Genomic DNA, 18,796 nt, shown 5'->3' on the forward strand with positions numbered 1-18,796 from the left:
CTCTCTGTCTCTACCCCTTTCTGTCTCTTCTCCCCCCCTCTGTCTCCCCCCCTGTCTCTTCTCCACCACTCTCTCTCCTCCTCTCTGTCTGTCTCTCCTCTCAGTCTCTTCTCCTCTCAGTCTCTTCTCCCTCCTCTCTGTCTCTCCTCCTCTCTGTCTCTCCCCCCTCTCTGTCCCCCCTGTCTCTTCTCCTCCACTCTCTCTCCTCCTCTCTGTCTCTCCCCCTCTCTGTCTCTCCCCCCTCTCTGTCTCTCCCCCCTCTCTGTCTCTTCCCCCTCTCTGTCTCTTCTCCTCTAAGTCTCTCCCCCCTCTCTATCTCTCCCCCTCTCTGTCTCTCCTCTTCTCTGTCTCTTCTCCTCTCTGTCTCTCCCCCCTCTCTATCTCTCCCCCTCTCTGTCTCTTCCCCCTCTCTGTCTCTTCCCCCTCTCTGTCTCTACCCCCTCTCTGTCTCTTCTCCCCCCTCTCTGTCCCTTCTCCCCCTCTTTCTCTCTCTCCCTCTTTCCTCCCCTCACTCTTCTTCCTAAAACCTAAACATGATTCATAAATCATCATAATTTCATGCTCTATTTCCACTCTTCTATCAAACAACATATTTCAATATTCATACAATTTCCCTGTTATGGTTTAATCTTATTCAGCCAGAAGATGACAAGGGAGCTACGTTAATGTCGAGAACAAAGAGGTACTGCAGCTACCAACCCTGTCTCTCTGTGTGTGTGTCTGTCTGTCTCCGTGTGTGTGTGTGTGTCTGTCTGTGTGTGTGTGTCTGTCTCTGTGTGTGCGTCTCTGTGTGTGTGTCTGTCTCTGTGTGTGTGTCTGTCTCTGTGTGTGTGTCTGTCTCTGTGTGTGTGTCTGTCTCTGTGTGTGTGTGTCTCTGTGTGTGTGTGTGTGTGTGTGTGTGTGTGTGTGTGTGTGTGTGTGTGTGTGTGTGTGTGTGTGTGTGTGTGTGTGTGTGTGTGTGTGTGTGTGTGTGTGTGTGTGTCTCTCTCTCTGTGTGTGTGTGTGTGTGTGTGTGTGTGTGTGTGTGTGTGTGTGTGTGTGTGTGTGTGTGTGTGTGTGTGTGTGTGTGTGTGTGTGTGTGTGTGTGTGTGTGTGTGTGTGTGTGTGTGTGTGTGTGTGTGTGTGTGTGTGTGTGTGAAAGCAGCACTGCAGCTAAAGTACAAGCCCTGCAGAAGAGACGACTCCCTGTATACTAGTCCTGGAGAGAAGAGCATTGAAGAAGCTGTAGCTACTCCACCCACACAAATTCACTCATAACGATGACCACAGCTTAATACCGTTTCCCTCAACCTGAAAAGGTTTAGGACTTTACAGAGAATAGTCCGATTCCGCAGTGAGCAGCTCGCTGCCCAACAACTCTGGAAATTAACACACAATTGCCATGTTTTTTGAAGTTTAAGCTGAAAGGTGTTCAGACCTCTACACAAGAGTCGTCTGTATGTGAGAATCAGTCAAGAGTGTCTACGCAGCTAGGTCTAATCCCCACAGGCAGGGATAGTTCAACTAAACTACCTCATCTGAGAAGATGCCCCCTTTAGAGCACAGACCTGGGATCAGCTTACTCTCTCAAAATCACACCCTTAACAATTAGGCTCAGAAACACATAACTGATCTTAGATCAGCGCTGACCTCTTTAATTGGCCTGACCTGAGAGTCCTGGAGAAAACGTCCCCTCCTATGACTTAGGCCATGTCCCAAAGAGAACCCTATTCCCTACATAGTGCACTACAGGCCCCATAGGGCTCTGGTCAAAAGTAGTGCACTATATAGGGAATAGGGTACCTTTAAAGACATTGCCTTGGTGCTGGACCTGAGCCTCTCCTCTTTCTATAACAGTTGGTTTTCAAACCCCAGACGTTTCACAACTGTGTGCCATCTCTAAACTATCTCACCTGATTCACTAGTCAAGGGCTTGATTCACTAGTCAAGGGCTCGATTCACTAGTCAAGGGCTTGATTCACTAGTCAAGGGCTCGATTCACTAGTCAAGGGCTCGATTCACTAGTCAAGGGCTTGATGATTAGTTGACTAGTTGAATCAGGTGTGGAGGCTCTGAACTATCTCACCTGATTCACTAGTCAAGGGCTTGATTCACTAGTCAAGGGCTTGATGATTAGTTGACTAGTTGAATCAGGTGAGATAGTTCAGAGCCTCCACACCTGATTCAACTAGTCAACTAATCATCAAGCCCTTGACTAGTGAATCGAGCCCTTGACTAGTGAATCGAGCCCTTGACTAGTGAATCAAGCCCTTGACTAGTGAATCAAGCCCTTGACTAGTGAATCAAGCCCTTGACTAGTGAATCAGGTGAGATAGTTCAGAGCCTCCACACCTGATTCAACTAGTCAACTAATCATCAAGCCCTTGACTAGTGAATCGAGCCCTTGACTAGTGAATCAAGCCCTTGACTAGTGAATCAGGTGAGATAGTTCAGAGCCTCCACACCTGATTCACTAGTCAAGGACTTGATGATTAGTTGACTAGTTGAATCAGGTGTGGAGGCTCTGAACTATCTCACCTGATTCACTAGTCAAGGGCTTGATTCACTAGTCAAGGGCTTGATTCACTAGTCAAGGGCTTGATTCACTAGTCAAGGGCTTGATTCACTAGTCAAGGGCTTGATTCACTAGTCAAGGGCTTGATTCACTATTCAAGGGCTCGATTCACTAGTCAAGGGCTCGATTCACTAGTCAAGGGCTTGATTCACTAGTCAAGGGCTTGATTCACTAGTCAAGGGCTTGATTCACTAGTCAAGGGCTTGATTCACTAGTCACGTGCTCGATTCACTAGTCAAGGGCTTGATTCACTAGTCAAGGGCTTGATTCACTAGTCAAGGGCTTGATTCACTAGTCAAGGGCTTGATTCACTAGTCAAGGGCTTGATTCACTAGTCAAGGGCTCGATTCACTAGTCAAGGGCTTGATGATTAGTTGACTAGTTGAATCAGATGTGGAGGCTCTGGAATAGAACGGTTGGGGGTGGAACGGTTGTTGGTCCCCGACAAGAGGTTTGAAAACCACTGGTCTACAGTACTCTTGCCTGTCTTGGAAGATGAGGAGAGGGAGGAGGATTTAGCCTAAAGATAAGTGCATCTGGCTCAGGACGACCTCTGTCGACAAGCACGTACTGAAGATAACATAAGCTTTAGCGTCTAGAGAAACAGACAATCTGCAGTCTGCCAGCCCAAACTCAGACACCACAGAGAAACAGACTATCTGCAGTCTGCCAGCCCAAACTCAGACACCACAGAGAAACAGACCATCTGTAGTCTGCCAGGCCAAACTCAGACACCACAGAGAAACAGACAATCTGTAGTCTGCCAGCCCAAACTCAGACACCACAGAGAAACAGACAATCTGTAGTCTGCCAGCCCAAACTCAGACACCACAGAGAAACAGACCATCTGTAGTCTGCCAGCCCAAACTCAGACACCACAGAGAAACAGACAATCTGTAGTCTGCCAGCCCAAACTCAGACACCACAGAGAAACAGACAATCTGTAGTCTGCCAGCCCAAACTCAGACACCACAGAGAAACAGACAATCTGTAGTCTGCCAGCCCAAACTCAGACACCACAGAGAAACAGACCATCTGTAGTCTGCCAGCCCAAACTCAGACACCACAGAGAAACAGACAATCTGTAGTCTGCCAGCCCAAACTCAGACACCACAGAGAAACAGACAATCTGTAGTCTGCCAGCCCAAACTCAGACACCACAGAGAAACAGACAATCTGTAGTCTGCCAGCCCAAACTCAGACACCACAGAGAAACAGACAATCTGTAGTCTGCCAGCCCAAACTCAGACACCACAGAGAAACAGACAATCTGTAGTCTGCCAGCCCAAACTCAGACACCACAGAGAAACAGACAATCTGTAGTCTGCCAGCCCAAACTCAGACACCACAGAGAAACAGACAATCTGTAGTCTGCCAGCCCAAACTCAGACACCACAGAGAAACAGACAATCTGTAGTCTGCCAGCCCAAACTCAGACACCACAGAGAAACAGACCATCTGTAGTCTGCCAGCCCAAACTCAGACACCACAGAGAAACAGACAATCTGTAGTCTGCCAGCCCAAAGTGACTCAGTTCTCAAACCACCAATATTATAAGTTGATGTTCTCAATCCAATATAATATACATTGGTTCCTCCTTTAAAAGTTGAGTCATACTGCGGAACACCCTGCGTGCTGCTGCAGCATTCTGTGGCACGTCATTTAATTCTCTGCCATTTCTTCTGTTACTGCAAGTCATTGCTAGTTTGACCACCAAAGGGCATCTTTGAGAAGCATTTGATAGTATTCCGTATTGGCAATACCAGAGAATTCAAAACCTTTTTTGTAATAACATGGTATATGGGATTGATTTTAAGAAATTTGGCTTAATTAATTTGATTACTATTATGGTGTTTCTATTCAGAGAAAAATGACAAACGAAACCCTCAGGGTTTCCGTTAGGATGGGATGGAAAATATGGCGCTGTACAACGTGACGGTCGGGAGTAGGCTACAGGACTGTACAACGTGACGGTCGGGAGTAGGCTACAGGACTGTACAACGTGACGGTCAGGAGTAGGCTACAGGACTGTACAACGTGACGGTCGGGAGTAGGCTACAGGACTGTACAACGTGACGGTCTGGAGTAGGCTACAGGACTGTACAACGTGACGGTCGGGAGTAGGCTACAGGACTGTACGACGTGACGGTCGGGAGTAGGCTACAGGATTGGACGATTCTACATTGTTTGCCTTAATAAGACAACTTTGTTCCAATATTTATGTAAATCAGTGATATTTATTCCCATAGTAATTCGTTATGGATCCCTAACTAAATCAACATCTGCATTTTGAAAGACAATTTTTTTATTATTATTTTACTAACGAAATGTGTTTATTTGTTTATTAGGCTACTGTGCAGTCTACAATACATACTGTAGTTAACATGGGAAAGTGCCTAATTCCTTACATAAGGGAGAGCAGGCCATGTCTGTACTACAGAATGCGGGGCACGCGGGACACCGGGGTTCAAATCCCCGTTGGGGAGGAAGGAGTAGGCTGTCCTTGTAAATAGGAATTTGTTCTTAACTGATTCCATATGTGTTATTTCATAGCTGTGATGTCTTCACTATTATTCTACAATGTAGAAAATAGTGAAAATATAGAAAAATTCTTGAATGAGTAGGAGTGTCCAAACTTTTGACTGGTACTTGCTTAACTCATTTGATTAATATGATGGTGTTTCTGTTCCCTCTGGGTTTTCTGTTAGGATGGCGCTGTACAACGTAATGTCCGGCAGTACAGTACTGGGCTATTTACCTAAAGAATCCCTGTGTTGTGCTTGTCTCAGAACAGCATGAAACAGTGCAAATATAGTTGTAGGCTTTTGCTTCTAACTTCAATATGCTCTTTAAGGACAACAAAGTCAAGGTACTGGAGTGGCCATCACAAAGCCCTGACCTCAATCCTATAGAAAATTTGTGGGCAGAACTGAAAAAGTGTGTGCGAGCAAGGAGGCCTTCAAACCTGACTCAGTTACACCAGCTCTGTCAGGAGGAATGGGCCAAAGTCCCCCAACTTATTGTGGGAAGCTTGTGGAAGTCTACCCAAAACATTTGACCCAAGTTAAACAATTTAAAGGCAATGCTACCAAATACGAATTGAGTGTATGGAAAACTTCTGACCCACTGGGAATGTGATGAAAGAAATAAAAGCTGAAATAATTTCACGCCCTGACTTTAGTTATATTCTTTATTATTTGGTCAGGTCAGGGTGTGACAAGGGGTGCTTTGTTTAGTTTTTGTCTTGTCTAGGGTTTTTGTTATCTATGTGGATATAGTATTGTCTAGGGGTATGTAGGTTGATGGTGGCCTGGATGGGTCCCCAATCATAGACAGCTGTTTATCGTTGGGGAGCCTATTTAGGTTGCCATTTTCCAGGCACTACGTTGGCTTCACGTGTTCGTTTGATGTTTTATTGTTTTGGTGGCGAATTCTTATTTAAACAAGTATGTATGCTCAAAACGCTGCGCCTTGGTCCACTCCTTTAAATGGCCGTGACACATAAATAATTCTCTCTACTATTATTCTGAAATTTCAGTCTTAAAATAAAGTGGTTATCCTAACTGACCTAAGACAGGGAATTTTTACTAGGATTAAATGTCAGGAATTGTGAAAAACTGAGTTTAAATGTGTTTGGCTAAGGTGTATGTAAACCTCCGACTTCAACTGTAGCTTGGCTATAAGACAATTCTTTAGTAAAGGTTGAATAGTCTATTGTTTAGCTAATAGCCCATCCTTATCAAACATTGTTTGCAGAATTCACATCCTGCTACGCTTGTGAAAAACGAATAATAATACCTTTTCCCCTTTTCACGTTAAAGATTCCAATTGATAAAGTGTTATTAGCCACAATCGGCCCCAATCCCAATTAATACATTTGGGAACAGTCGATAGCATGCTGGACTTTGGGTTAGAATGTTGAGGGTTCGAAACCTGAGTTTATAATGAATGAGTTTGATACACCTGGTATTGGATATGGCTGAAAAAAAACTTGCTAAATAGCGATTTTTGAAAATTAACTTTATGACCAAAAAATATCCACAATTGTTTGTCTCTAAATTAACTAACATATTCCTCTCAATTGTACATGCTTTGTTTGACTCGTTATGACGTTATAACTGCATACATTTGCTTCCCCGTAATGTTTAGTCAGCCATCTTTGCTGAAGTCACCAGGGACATGTGGCTCGCGTCACATTTGTCATTGGAACCACTCGATATGATTGGTCATATAAAAACCTTGGGACCCAAATGCATAATGAGTGCTCTAACTCCCCCTGGTGGTGGTCTGGAGTAATGAAGCCGTTACGCTGGGTCCCTCTAACTCCCCCTGGTGGTGGTCTGGAGTAATGAAGCCGTGACGCTGGGTACCTCTAACTCCCCCTGGTGGTGGTCTGGAGTAATGAAGCCGTGACGCTGGGTCCCTCTAACTCCCCCTGGTGGTGGTCTGGAGTAATGAAGCCGTGATGCTGGGTACCTCTAACTCCCCCTGGTGGTGGTCTGGAGTAATGAAGCAGTGACGCTGGGTCCCTCTAAGTCCTGCGGTGTAAGCTCACAACTTTTAAAGAGGAACCACTGTATATTATGGCTGAAAAGTTGTCAACCCAGAAGTCAAACGGTACTGTATCTGAATACAGCACGTTGAAGGCTCACCTGGTTATTTCTGGCTGGTGTACTGTGTCCAGCGGCGGCTGGGAAGTGTTCAACTGCCTTCCCTCCTTTCTCCTTCTGCTGCTTGGGCTCAGAGTCCGCTCCTGATTCAGTCATCATGGCCAATCACACTGGAAAAGAGAGAGAGAGAGAGAGAGACAGAGAGAGAGAGAGAGAGAGAGAGTTTGTGTGTTAGGAGAGGATTTACACCCACCATTCCTAAACCAGTGAGAGCAGTGGGAGCTCAGAGCCACTATCACGTACTACTAAATCAAACCAAATGTTATTTGTCACATGCGCCGAATACAACAAGTATAGACTTTACCGTGAAATGCTTAGTTACGAACCCTGTCACAACAATGCAGTTATAAAGTAACAAAGCTGACAAATAGATAATAACATAGTAATACTATAAAATAAAAAATAACGTTTCCATAGATCATCCTTGACGTTTCTACAACTTGATTGGAGTCCACCTGTGGTAAATTCAATTGACTGGACCTGATTTGCAAAGGCACACACCTGTCTATATAAGGTCCCACAGTTCACAGTGCATGTCAGAGCAAAAACCAAGCCATGATGTCGAAGGAATTGTCCATAGAGCTCAGAGACAGGATTGTGTCGAGGCACAGATCTGGGGAAGGGTACCAAAACATTTCTGCAGCATTGAAGGTCCCCAATAACCCAGTGGCCTCCATCATTCAAAAATGGAAGAAGTTTGGAACTACCAAGACTCATCCTAGAGCTGGCCGACCGGCCAAACTGAGCAATCAGGGGAGAAGGGCCTTGGTCAGGGAGGAAGAACCCGATGGTCACTCTGACAGAGCTCAAGAGTGCCTCTGTTGAGATGGGAGAACCTTCCAGAAGGACAACCATCTCTGCAGCACTCCACCAATCAGGCCTTTATGGTAGAGTGGCCAGATGGAAGCCACTCCAAAGTAAAAGGCACGACAGCCCGCTTGGAGTTTGCCAAAAGGCACTTAAAGGACTCTCAGACCATGAGAAAAAAGATTCTCTGGTCTGATGAAACCAAAATTGAACTCTTTGGCCTGAATGCCAAACGTCACATCTGGAGGAAACCTGGCATCATCCCTACGGTGAAGTATGGTGGTGGCAGCATCATGCTGTGGGGATGTTTTTCAGTGGCAGGGACTGGGAGACTAGTCAAGATCGAGGGAAAGATGAACGGAGCAAAATACAGAGAGATCCTAAATGAAAACCTGCTCCAGAGCACTCAGGACCTCAGACTGGGGCGAAAGTTCACCTTCCAACAGGACAACGACCCTAAGCACACAGCCAAGACAACGCAGGAGTGGCTTCGGGACAAATCCCTGAATGTCCTTGAGTGGTCCAGCCAGAGCCCGGATTTGAACCCAATCGAACATCTCTGGAGAGACCTGAAAATAGCTGTGCAGTAACACTCCCCATCCAACCTGACAGTTTGAGAGGATCTGCAGAGAAGAATGGGAGAAACTCCCAAATACAGGTGTGTCAAGCTTGTAGCGAAAACTTGAGGCTGTAATCGCTGCCAAAGGTCCTTCAACAAAGTACTGAGTAAAGGATCTGAATACTTATGTAAATGTTATATATATAGTTTTTTATTTCTAGTGAATATGTAAACATTTCTAAAAACCAGTTTTTGCTCTGTCATTTTGGGGTATTGTGTGTATATAGATGAGAAGAAAAAACAACAAAATTTTTATCAATTTTAGAAAAAAGCCGTAACGTAACAAAATTGGGAAAAAGTCAAGGGGTCCAAATGCACTGTAGTTATACATCATTTGACACTGCAACTTGACCTCAAGAACCCCAATTTTGACATTTAATAGAGTACAGATGGATTACTAGATTGAATAGAGTACAGATGAATTACTAGATTGAATAGAGTACAGATGGATTACTAGATTGAATAGAGTACAGATGGATCACTAGATTGAATAGAGTACAGATGGATTACTAGATTTAATATACAGATGGATTACTAGATTGAATAAAGTACAGGTGGATTACTAGATTGAATAGAGTACAGATGGATTACTAGATTGAATAGAGTACAGATGGATTACTAGATTGAATAGAGTACAGATGGATTACTAGATTGAATAGAGTACAGATGGATTACTAGATTGAATAGAGTACATATGGATTACTAGATGGAATAGAGTACAGATGGATTACCAGATTGAATAGAGTACAGATGGATTACTAGATTGAATAGAGTACAGATGGATTACTAGATTGAATAGAGTACAGATGGATTACTAGATTGAATATAGTACAGATGGATTACTAGATTGAATAGAGTACAGATGGATTACTAGATTGAATAGAGTACATATGGATTACTAGATTGAATAGAGTACAGATGGATTACCAGATTGAATAGAGTACAGATGGATTACTAGATTGAATAGAGTACAGATGGATTACTAGATTGAACAGAGTGCAGATGGATTACTAGATTGAATAGAGTACAGATGGATTACTAGATTGAATATAGTACAGATGGATTCCTAGATTGAATAGAGTACAGATGGATTACTAGATTGAATAGAGTTCAGATGGATTACTAGATTTAATATACAGATGGATTACTAGATTGAATAAAGTACAGGTGGATTACTAGATTGAATAGAGTACAGATGGATTACTAGATTGAATAGAGTACAGATGGATTACTAGATTGAATAGAGTACAGATGGATTACTAGATTGAATAGAGTACAGATGGTACAATTGTAAAGGATGAATTGCATAAATAAATAGCATATTTAAATTTTAATTAAAATGGTTTAAACCAAATAATGGTGCTGGAGGGGATGGATGCCGTTTTACGGGCTACTAACCAACTGGGCGATTTTGTTCAGTTTTTGACATTGTTTGTAACTTATTTTGTACATAATGTTGCTGCTACCGTCTCTTATGACTGAAAAGAGCTTCTGGATATCAGAACAGCGATTACTCACCTCTAACTGGACAAAGATATTTTCCTTAATGAGTCCGAAGCAAAGGATATACTGCTTTGTCAAGACAAGGCCCAAAGCCCTGTCATCAGCGTTGAAGAAAAGACGAAATTACAAGGGGGCGGAGGTCTGGGTGCCTTGAGAGAATTTTGTCGGTGATTGAGTAAACCGCCTTTACCATCCGTTCAATTGGCCAACGTGAAATCGCTGGGGACAAAACTGGACTTTCCTACCAACGGGACATTAAAAACTGTAATATCTTATGTTTCACTGAGACGTGGCTGAACGACGACACGGATACTATAGAGCTGGCGGGACAGAGCAGCTCCGTCTGGTAAGGCGAAGGGGAGGGGGTGTCAATAACAGCTGATGCGCGATGTCTACAATTAAAGAAGTCTCGAGGTATTGCTCGCCTGAGGTAGAGTACCTCATGATAAGCTGTAGACCACACTATCTACCAAGAGAGTTTTCATCTATATTATTCGTAGCCGCCTATTTACCACTACAAACCGATGCTGGCACTAAGACCGTTCTCAACCAGCTGTATAAGGCCACTCAACCAGCTGTATAAGGCCACTCAACCAGCTGTATAAGGCCACTCAACCAGCTGTATAAGGCCACTCAACCAGCTGTATAAGGCCACTCAACCAGCTGTATAAGGCCACTCAACCAGCTGTATAAGGCCACTCAACCAGCTGTATAAGGCCACTCAACCAGCTGTATAAGGCCACTCAACCAGCTGTATAAGGCCACTCAACCAGCTGTATAAGGCCACTCAACCAGCTGTATAAGGCCACTCAACCAGCTGTATACGGCCACTCAACCAGCTGTATAAGGCCACTCAACCAGCTGTATAAGGCCACTCAACCAGCTGTATAAGGCCACTCAACCAGCTGTATAAGGCCACTCAACGAGCTGTATAAGGCCACTCAACCAGCTGTATAAGGCCACTCAACGAGCTGTATAAGGTCACTCAACGAGCTGTATAAGGCCACTCAACGAGCTGTATAAGGCCACTCAACCAGCTGTATAAGGCCACTCAACCAGCTGTATAAGGCCACTCAACGAGCTGTATAAGGTCACTCAACGAGCTGTATAAGGTCACTCAACGAGCTGTATAAGGCCACTCAACCAGCTGTATAAGGCCACTCAACCAGCTGTATAAGGCCACTCAACGAGCTGTATAAGGCCACTCAACCAGCTGTACAAGGCCACTCAACCAGCTGTATAAGGCCACTCAACCAGCTGTATAAGGCCACTCAACCAGCTGTATAAGGCCACTCAACGAGCTGTATAAGGCCACTCAACCAGCTGTATAAGGCCACTCAACCAGCTGTATAAGGCCACTCAACCAGCTGTATAAGGCCACTCAACCAGCTGTATAAGGCCACTCAACCAGCTGTATAAGGCCACTCAACCAGCTGTATAAGGCCACTCAACGAGCTGTATAAGGCCACTCAACGAGCTGTATAAGGCCACTCAACGAGCTGTATAAGGCCACTCAACCAGCTGTATAAGGCCACTCAACCAGCTGTATAAGGTCACTCAACCAGCTGTATAAGGCCACTCAACCAGCTGTATAAGGCCACTCAACGAGCTGTATAAGGCCACTCAACCAGCTGTATAAGGCCACTCAACCAGCTGTATAAGGCCACTCAACCAGCTGTATAAGGCCACTCAACCAGCTGTATAAGGCCACTCAACCAGCTGTATAAGGCCACTCAACCAGCTGTATACGGCCACTCAACCAGCTGTATAAGGCCACTCAACCAGCTGTATAAGGCCACTCAACCAGCTGTATAAGGCCACTCAACCAGCTGTATAAGGCCACTCAACCAGCTGTATAAGGCCACTCAACCAGCTGTATAAGGCCACTCAACCAGCTGTATAAGGCCACTCAACCAGCTGTATAAGGCCACTCAACCAGCTGTATAAGGCCACTCAACCAGCTGTATAAGGCCACTCAACCAGCTGTATAAGGCCACTCAACCAGCTGTATAAGGCCACTCAACCAGCTGTATAAGGCCACTCAACGAGCTGTATAAGGCCACTCAACCAGCTGTATAAGGCCACTCAACCAGCTGTATAAGGCCACTCAACCAGCTGTATAAGGCCACTCAACCAGCTGTATAAGGCCACTCAACCAGCTGTATAAGGCCACTCAACCAGCTGTATAAGGCCACTCAACCAGCTGTATAAGGCCACTCAACCAGCTGTATAAGGCCACTCAACCAGCTGTATAAGGCCACTCAACCAGCTGTATAAGGCCACTCCAGCGAAGAGGCGACTCCGGGATGCTGGCCTTCTACGCAGAGTTCCTTTGTCCAGTGTCTGTGTTATTTTGCCCGTCTTAATCTTTTATTTTTATTGGCCAGTCTGAGAAATGGCTTTTTCTTTGCAACTCTGCCGAGAAAGTCGGCATGGAATAGCCTTAATTTCTCAGAACAAGAATAGACTGACGAGTTTCAAAAGAAAGGTCTTTGTTTCTGGCCATTTTGAGCCTGTAATCGAACACACAAATGCTGATGCTCCAGATACTCAACTAGTCTAAAGGCCAGTTTTATTGCTTCTTTAATCAGGACAACAGTTTTCAGCTGTGCTAACATAATTGCAAAAGGATTTTCTAATGATCAATTAGCCTTTTAAAATGATCAACTTGGATTAGCTAACACAACGTGCCATTGGAACACAGGAGTGATGGTTGCTGATAATGGGCCTCTGTACATCTATGTAGATATTCCATTAAAAAATCACCTGTTTCCAGCTACAATAGTCATTTACAACATTAACAATGTCTACACTGTATTTCTGATCAATTTGATGTTATTTTAATGGACAAAAAAAAAAGCTTTTCTTTCAAAAACAAGGACCCCTAACATTTGAACGGTAGTGTATATGTAATGTCTGACTACATTGCTGTAACAGAGAGATAATACTGGTATCCTTGGGGTCTTCTTCACTTCAGCGTAATATAGGATGAGTATATATATATATATATATATATATTACTGTGTTATACCTAGGTTCTCCAACTCCAGTCACAGTAATGTCTGACTACCTTGCTGTACCAGAGAGATAATAATGGTATCCTTGGGGTCTTCTTCACTTCAGCGTAATATAGGATGAGTATATATATATATTACTGTGTTATACCTAGGTTCTCCAACTCCAGTCACAGTAATGTCTGACTACCTTGCTGTACCAGAGAGATAGTACTGTGTAGATGTTACATCAGAGTAGAGTTTGTCGTTCACTTCAGTGTAATATAGGATGAGTATAACGGTAATGTCTGACTACCTTGCTGTACCAGAGAGATAGTACTGTGTAGATGTTAGGGTCTGTCGTTCACTTCAGTCATCTGATACATATGTATCTGTTGTCTTTCCAACCATATGGTATACTTAAGCAATAAGGTCCGAGTGGGGGTGTGGTATATGGCCAATATAGCACAGCTAAGGGCTGTTCTTACGCACGACGCAATGCGGAGTGCCTGGATACAGCACTTAGCCGTGATATATTGGCCATATACCACAAACCCCTGAGGTGCCTTATTGCTATTATAAACTGGTTACCGACATAACCGCTCTAGTAATTTAATAGGATCTCTATGGCAGTAGTTTATTCGACATAATAGGTAGTTGACATCCATGACGAGTAACCTTGCCCCAAAACAATATACTACCCTCTCCTACCTAAACATGTTTTTTTGCCGGGAAGATGATTTGATGAAGTATCAGGCTTCACGGTTTGACAAATGCTTTCCGTAAAGTAAACATACGCCGAAGAAGCATAGCAATGTCGTAAATGAAATTCTACAGACTGCAAGATCAATTAGCGAAGCAACCCTTACAATGTTGCGCACACTGCTAAGTTGCACATTTTTTACAATATAGCGCGCCAGAAAGGTTATACCAAACACGTAATAAACATATACCATTTCGTTTTGGCTATGCCGCATGACTGGCTTTACAAAACAGAAAACAATGTTTATGCCAGTTTGCTGTCATACTGACTTCGGGTGATGTGGTCAAGGAGAATTCAGGAAACACTCGTCTTCTTGACACGCAAAAAAAAAAGACCCAACACAAATATTCACAAAATAACAGATAATATTCCTTCCAATCGGTTTGACATCAACAGAGTAGAAAAAGTATCCGGTAAAATGTTTATAGTAATGTCATTACCGGTGTAGTGCCGTCTCTGTCCGTCCGGTACTGCGTGAACAAAATATCCGTGATGTAGTTAAGTTGCGGTAGTTTCTTCTTGATTGTGATCCTGCTACAGCATCAGAGTGTCTCTTCACCGGCAGACTAGACTGTCAGAGACGCAGCTCAGCTAGGGATTCTGGGATAGATGGACAGCCAGGGTTATATTTTGGGAGTAGTGATGACTGTAACTGATCTAAGATCAGGGGGGGGGGTAAGAGTGATCCTAGAGCTGTAACTATATATAAAGGTAGTGGTCGTTCATTAATGACTGATGTGATGTATATATATTGTGTTATGACACAGCGATAACACGTGAATGATCACTGTATACTGTATAGGTACACACTGATCACTGTATACTGTATAGGTACACACTGATCACTGTATACTGTATAGGTACACACTGGTCACTGTATACTGTATAGGTACACACTGATCACTGTATACTGTATAGGTACACACTGATCACTGTATACTGTATAGGTACACACTGGTCACTGTATACTGTATAGGTACACACTGATCACTGTATACTGTATAGGTACACACTGATCACTGTATACTGTATAGGTACACTGGTCACTGTATACTGTATAGGTACACACGGATCACTGTATACTGTATAGGTACACACTGATCACTGTATACTGTATAGGTACACACTGATCACTGTATACTGTATAGGTACACACTGATCACTGTATACTGTATAGGTACACACTGATCACTGTATACTGTATATGTACACACTGATCACTGTATACTGTATAGGTACACACTGAACACTGTATACTGTATAGGTACACACTGGTCACTGTATACTGTATAGGTACACACTGGTCACTGTATACTGTATAGGTACACACTGGTCACTGTATACTGTATAGGTACACACTGAACACTGTATACTGTATAGGTACACACTGATCACTGTATACTGTATAGGTACACACTGAACTACAGAAACGTGAGTGTGAGGTAGAGCACACACACACACATACACACACACGCGCACACACACACACACACACACACACACACACACACACACACACACACACACACACACACACACACACACACACACACACACACACACACACACACACACACACACACATCTCCCATTAAGGTTGCACGTAAACCTGCCTAAACAAACACTGGCAAACTGATTTGATCAATGTCATGTCTATAAATTCTACAAATATGTTCTGAGCTATTTAAATACAAAAACTGATAATGGCTTTATCTCTATGAATCATCACCGTATCTGCGTGATAGTTTCAGACTCTTGAATACAGAGCTGTTTTGAGGCTTAATTGAGAACAGTTAAGAGAGTTAAGAGTCTTGAGCCAGTCAAGAGTAGACTGAGTGGATATTCCAAGAATAACTGAGAGAATAGAGTAGAATAGAGTAGAGCAGAGTAGAATAGAATAGAGTAGAATAGAGTAGAACAGGATAGAGTAGAATAGAGTAGAATAGAGTAGAACAGAGTAGAACAGAATAGAGTAGAACAGGATAGAGTAGAATAGAGTAGAATAGAGTAGAACAGAGTAGAATAGAGTAGAATAGAGTAGAGCAGAGTAGAATAGAGTAGAATAGAGTAGAACAGAGTAGAACAGAATAGAGCAGAATATAGTAGAATAGAGCAGAATAGAATAGAATAGAGTAGAGTAGAATAGAGTAGAACAGAATAGAGCAGAATATAGTAGAATAGAGCAGAATAGAATAGAATAGAGTAGAAAAGAGTAGAATAGAGTAGAGTAGAATAGAGTAGAACAGAATAGAGCAGAATATAGTAGAATAGAGTAGAACAGAATAGAGCAGAATATATTAGAATAGAGTAGAATAGAGTAGAATAGAGTGTAATAGAGTAGAATAGAGTAGAGTAGAACAGAATAGAGCAGAATATAGTAGAATATAGTAGAATAGAGTAGAACAGAATAGAGCAGAATATATTAGAATAGAGTAGAATAGAGTGTAATAGAGTGTAATAGAGTAGAGCAGAGTAGAATAGAATAGAGTAGAACAGGATAGAGTAGAATAGAGTATAACAGAATAGAGCAGAATATAGTAGAATAGAGCAGAATAGAAAAGAATAGAGTAGAATAGAGTAAAATAGATTAGAGCAGAGTAGAGTAGAATAGAGTAGATCAGGATAGAGTAGAACAGAGTAGAATAGAGTAGAGTAGAATAGAGTATAACAGAATAGAGCAGAATATAGTAGAATAGAGCAGAATAGAAAAGAATAGAGTAGAATAGAATAGAGTAAAATAGAATAGAGCAGAGTAGAGTAGAAGAAATTAGAACAGGGTAGAGTAGAACAGAGTAGAATAGAGTAGAATAGAGTAGAGTAGAATAGAGTAGAATAGAGTATAACAGAGTAGAATGGAATAGAGTAGAATATAGTAGAATATAGCAGAATAGAATAGAAAATAATAGAGTATAGTAGAATAGAGTAGAACCGAATAGAGCAGAATATAGTAGAATAGAGTAGAATATAGTAGAACAGAGTAGAATAGAATAGAGTAGAATATAGCAGAATAGAATAGAAAATAATAGAGTATAATAGAATAGAGTAGAACAGAGTAGTGCAGAGTAGAGTAGAATAGAGTAGAACAGGATAGAGTAGAATAGAGTAGAATAGAGTAGAGTAGAATATAGTAGAATAGAGTAGAATAGAGTAGAATAGAGTGTAATAGAGTAGAATAGAGTAGAACAGAGTGCAATAGAGTGTAATAGAGTAGAATAGAGTAGAACAGAACCGAGTAGGGCCAGTCAAGAGTAGACTGAGTGGATATTCCAAGAATAACTGAATGAATAGAGTAGAATTGAGTAGAGCAGAGTAGAATAGAATAGAGTAGAATAGAGAAGAATAGAGTACAATATAGTAGAGTCATGTGAGGAGTGTCCAGGCCCAACCTGTCATGTGAGGAGTGTCCAGGCCCAACCTGTCATGTGAGGAGTGTCCAGGCCCAACCTGTCATGTGAGGAGTGTCCAGGCCCATCCTGTCATGTGAGGAGTGTCCAGGCCCAACCTGTCATGTGAGGAGTGTCCAGGCCCAACCTGTCATGTGTGGAGTGTCCAGGCCCATCCTGTCATGTGTGGAGTGTCCAGGCCCAACCTGTCATGTGTGGAGTGTCCAGGCCCAACCTGTCATGTATGGAGTGTCCAGGCCCATCCTGTCATGTGATGCATGTGTGGAACGTCCAGGCCCAACCTGTCATGTGATACATGTGTGTTTTCAACGACAGTAGGTGGCTTGTCCGTCACACTCCTGAAGACAACACAAGCCTGACCGATATAACCCTTTAGATTTTAGCTTGACCTTTTAACCCTTTAGATTTTAGCTTGACCTTTTAACCCTTTAGATTTTAGCTTGACCTTTTAACCCTTTAGATTTTAGCTTGACCTTTTAACCCTTTAGATTTTAGCTTGACCTTTTAACCCTTTAGATTTTAGCTTGACCTTTTAACCCTTTAGATTTGAGCTTGACCTTTAACCCTTTAGATGGTTTCTACTTCACCCTTTCAGTCACATGTCAAGATGATGTGGGCTATTTACTTATTTTCCAGTTTTAATAAAATACATAATTTGAAAAACAAACATCATTGTGGCAATTCATATCTTGCAGTCAAACTGTAAATAAGAGTGTAATTTCAAGACCTGGTTAAAAGTTAAAAAAGGTTTAATGTTCTCTTACACTACATGACCAAAAGTATGTGGACACCTGCACTACGAACATCTCAGTAGACTCAGGTTTTCTGGGTCTCTGGGTTTTTGGTTGGACCGGTTTCTCCATTTCTTTCTTAGGTTTTTGAATTCTTCACCAAACCATTTGTCATTGTTGTTCATTTTCCTCGGTTTTCTGTTTGACATTTTTTGATTTGCGCTGTGCATTTGATAACCAAAGTAATAAACGCTACAAAGTCTTCCATTGGTTCCAAACACATTAGTTAAAAGTTCAACCACAAAGTGGTGGCTTGAGGTCTGCATGAAAGCAACAATGTATTTTCACCACTAGGTGGCCATGATAGACTGATGAACAATCATGTGCTGAGAGAGACAGAGACAGAGACAGAGACAGAGAGACAGAGAGAGAGACAGAGAGAAAGAGAGAGAGAGACAGACAGACAGACAGACAGACAGACAGACAGACAGACAGACAGACAGACAGACAGACAGACAGACAGACAGACAGACAGACAGACAGACAGACAGACAGACAGACAGACAGACAGAGAGAGAGAGGAGAGAGAGAGAGAGAGAGAGAGGGAGAGGGAGACAGAGAGACAGAGACAGAGAGAGACAGACAGAGAGAGAGAGGAGAGAGAGAGAGAGAGAGAGAGAGAGAGAGAGAGGGAGACAGAGAGACAGAGACAGAGAGAGAGAGAGAGAGAGAGAGAGAGACAGAGAGAGAGA

At 42.8% G+C, this 18,796-nt stretch overlaps 1 protein-coding gene across 1 annotated transcript in view; it reads right to left on the minus strand.

Moving 5' to 3' along the window:
- LOC139550115 (band 4.1-like protein 3) overlaps positions 1-14,513 on the minus strand; it is an 82,713-nt gene extending 68,200 nt beyond the window's left edge. The window contains exons 1-2 of the mRNA XM_071360756.1: positions 14,350-14,513; positions 7,207-7,334 (exon numbers count right to left, since the gene is read on the minus strand). Coding sequence (XP_071216857.1) covers positions 7,207-7,323 — 117 coding nt within the window. The 5' untranslated portion in view covers positions 7,324-7,334; positions 14,350-14,513. The remainder of the gene's footprint in view (positions 1-7,206; positions 7,335-14,349) is intronic.
- Between the last annotated feature and the right edge of the window lie 4,283 nt (positions 14,514-18,796).

The sequence above is a fragment of the Salvelinus alpinus genome, chromosome 23 (genome assembly GCF_045679555.1).
Source record: "Salvelinus alpinus chromosome 23, SLU_Salpinus.1, whole genome shotgun sequence".
In the NCBI taxonomy this organism is placed as follows: domain Eukaryota; kingdom Metazoa; phylum Chordata; class Actinopteri; order Salmoniformes; family Salmonidae; genus Salvelinus; species Salvelinus alpinus.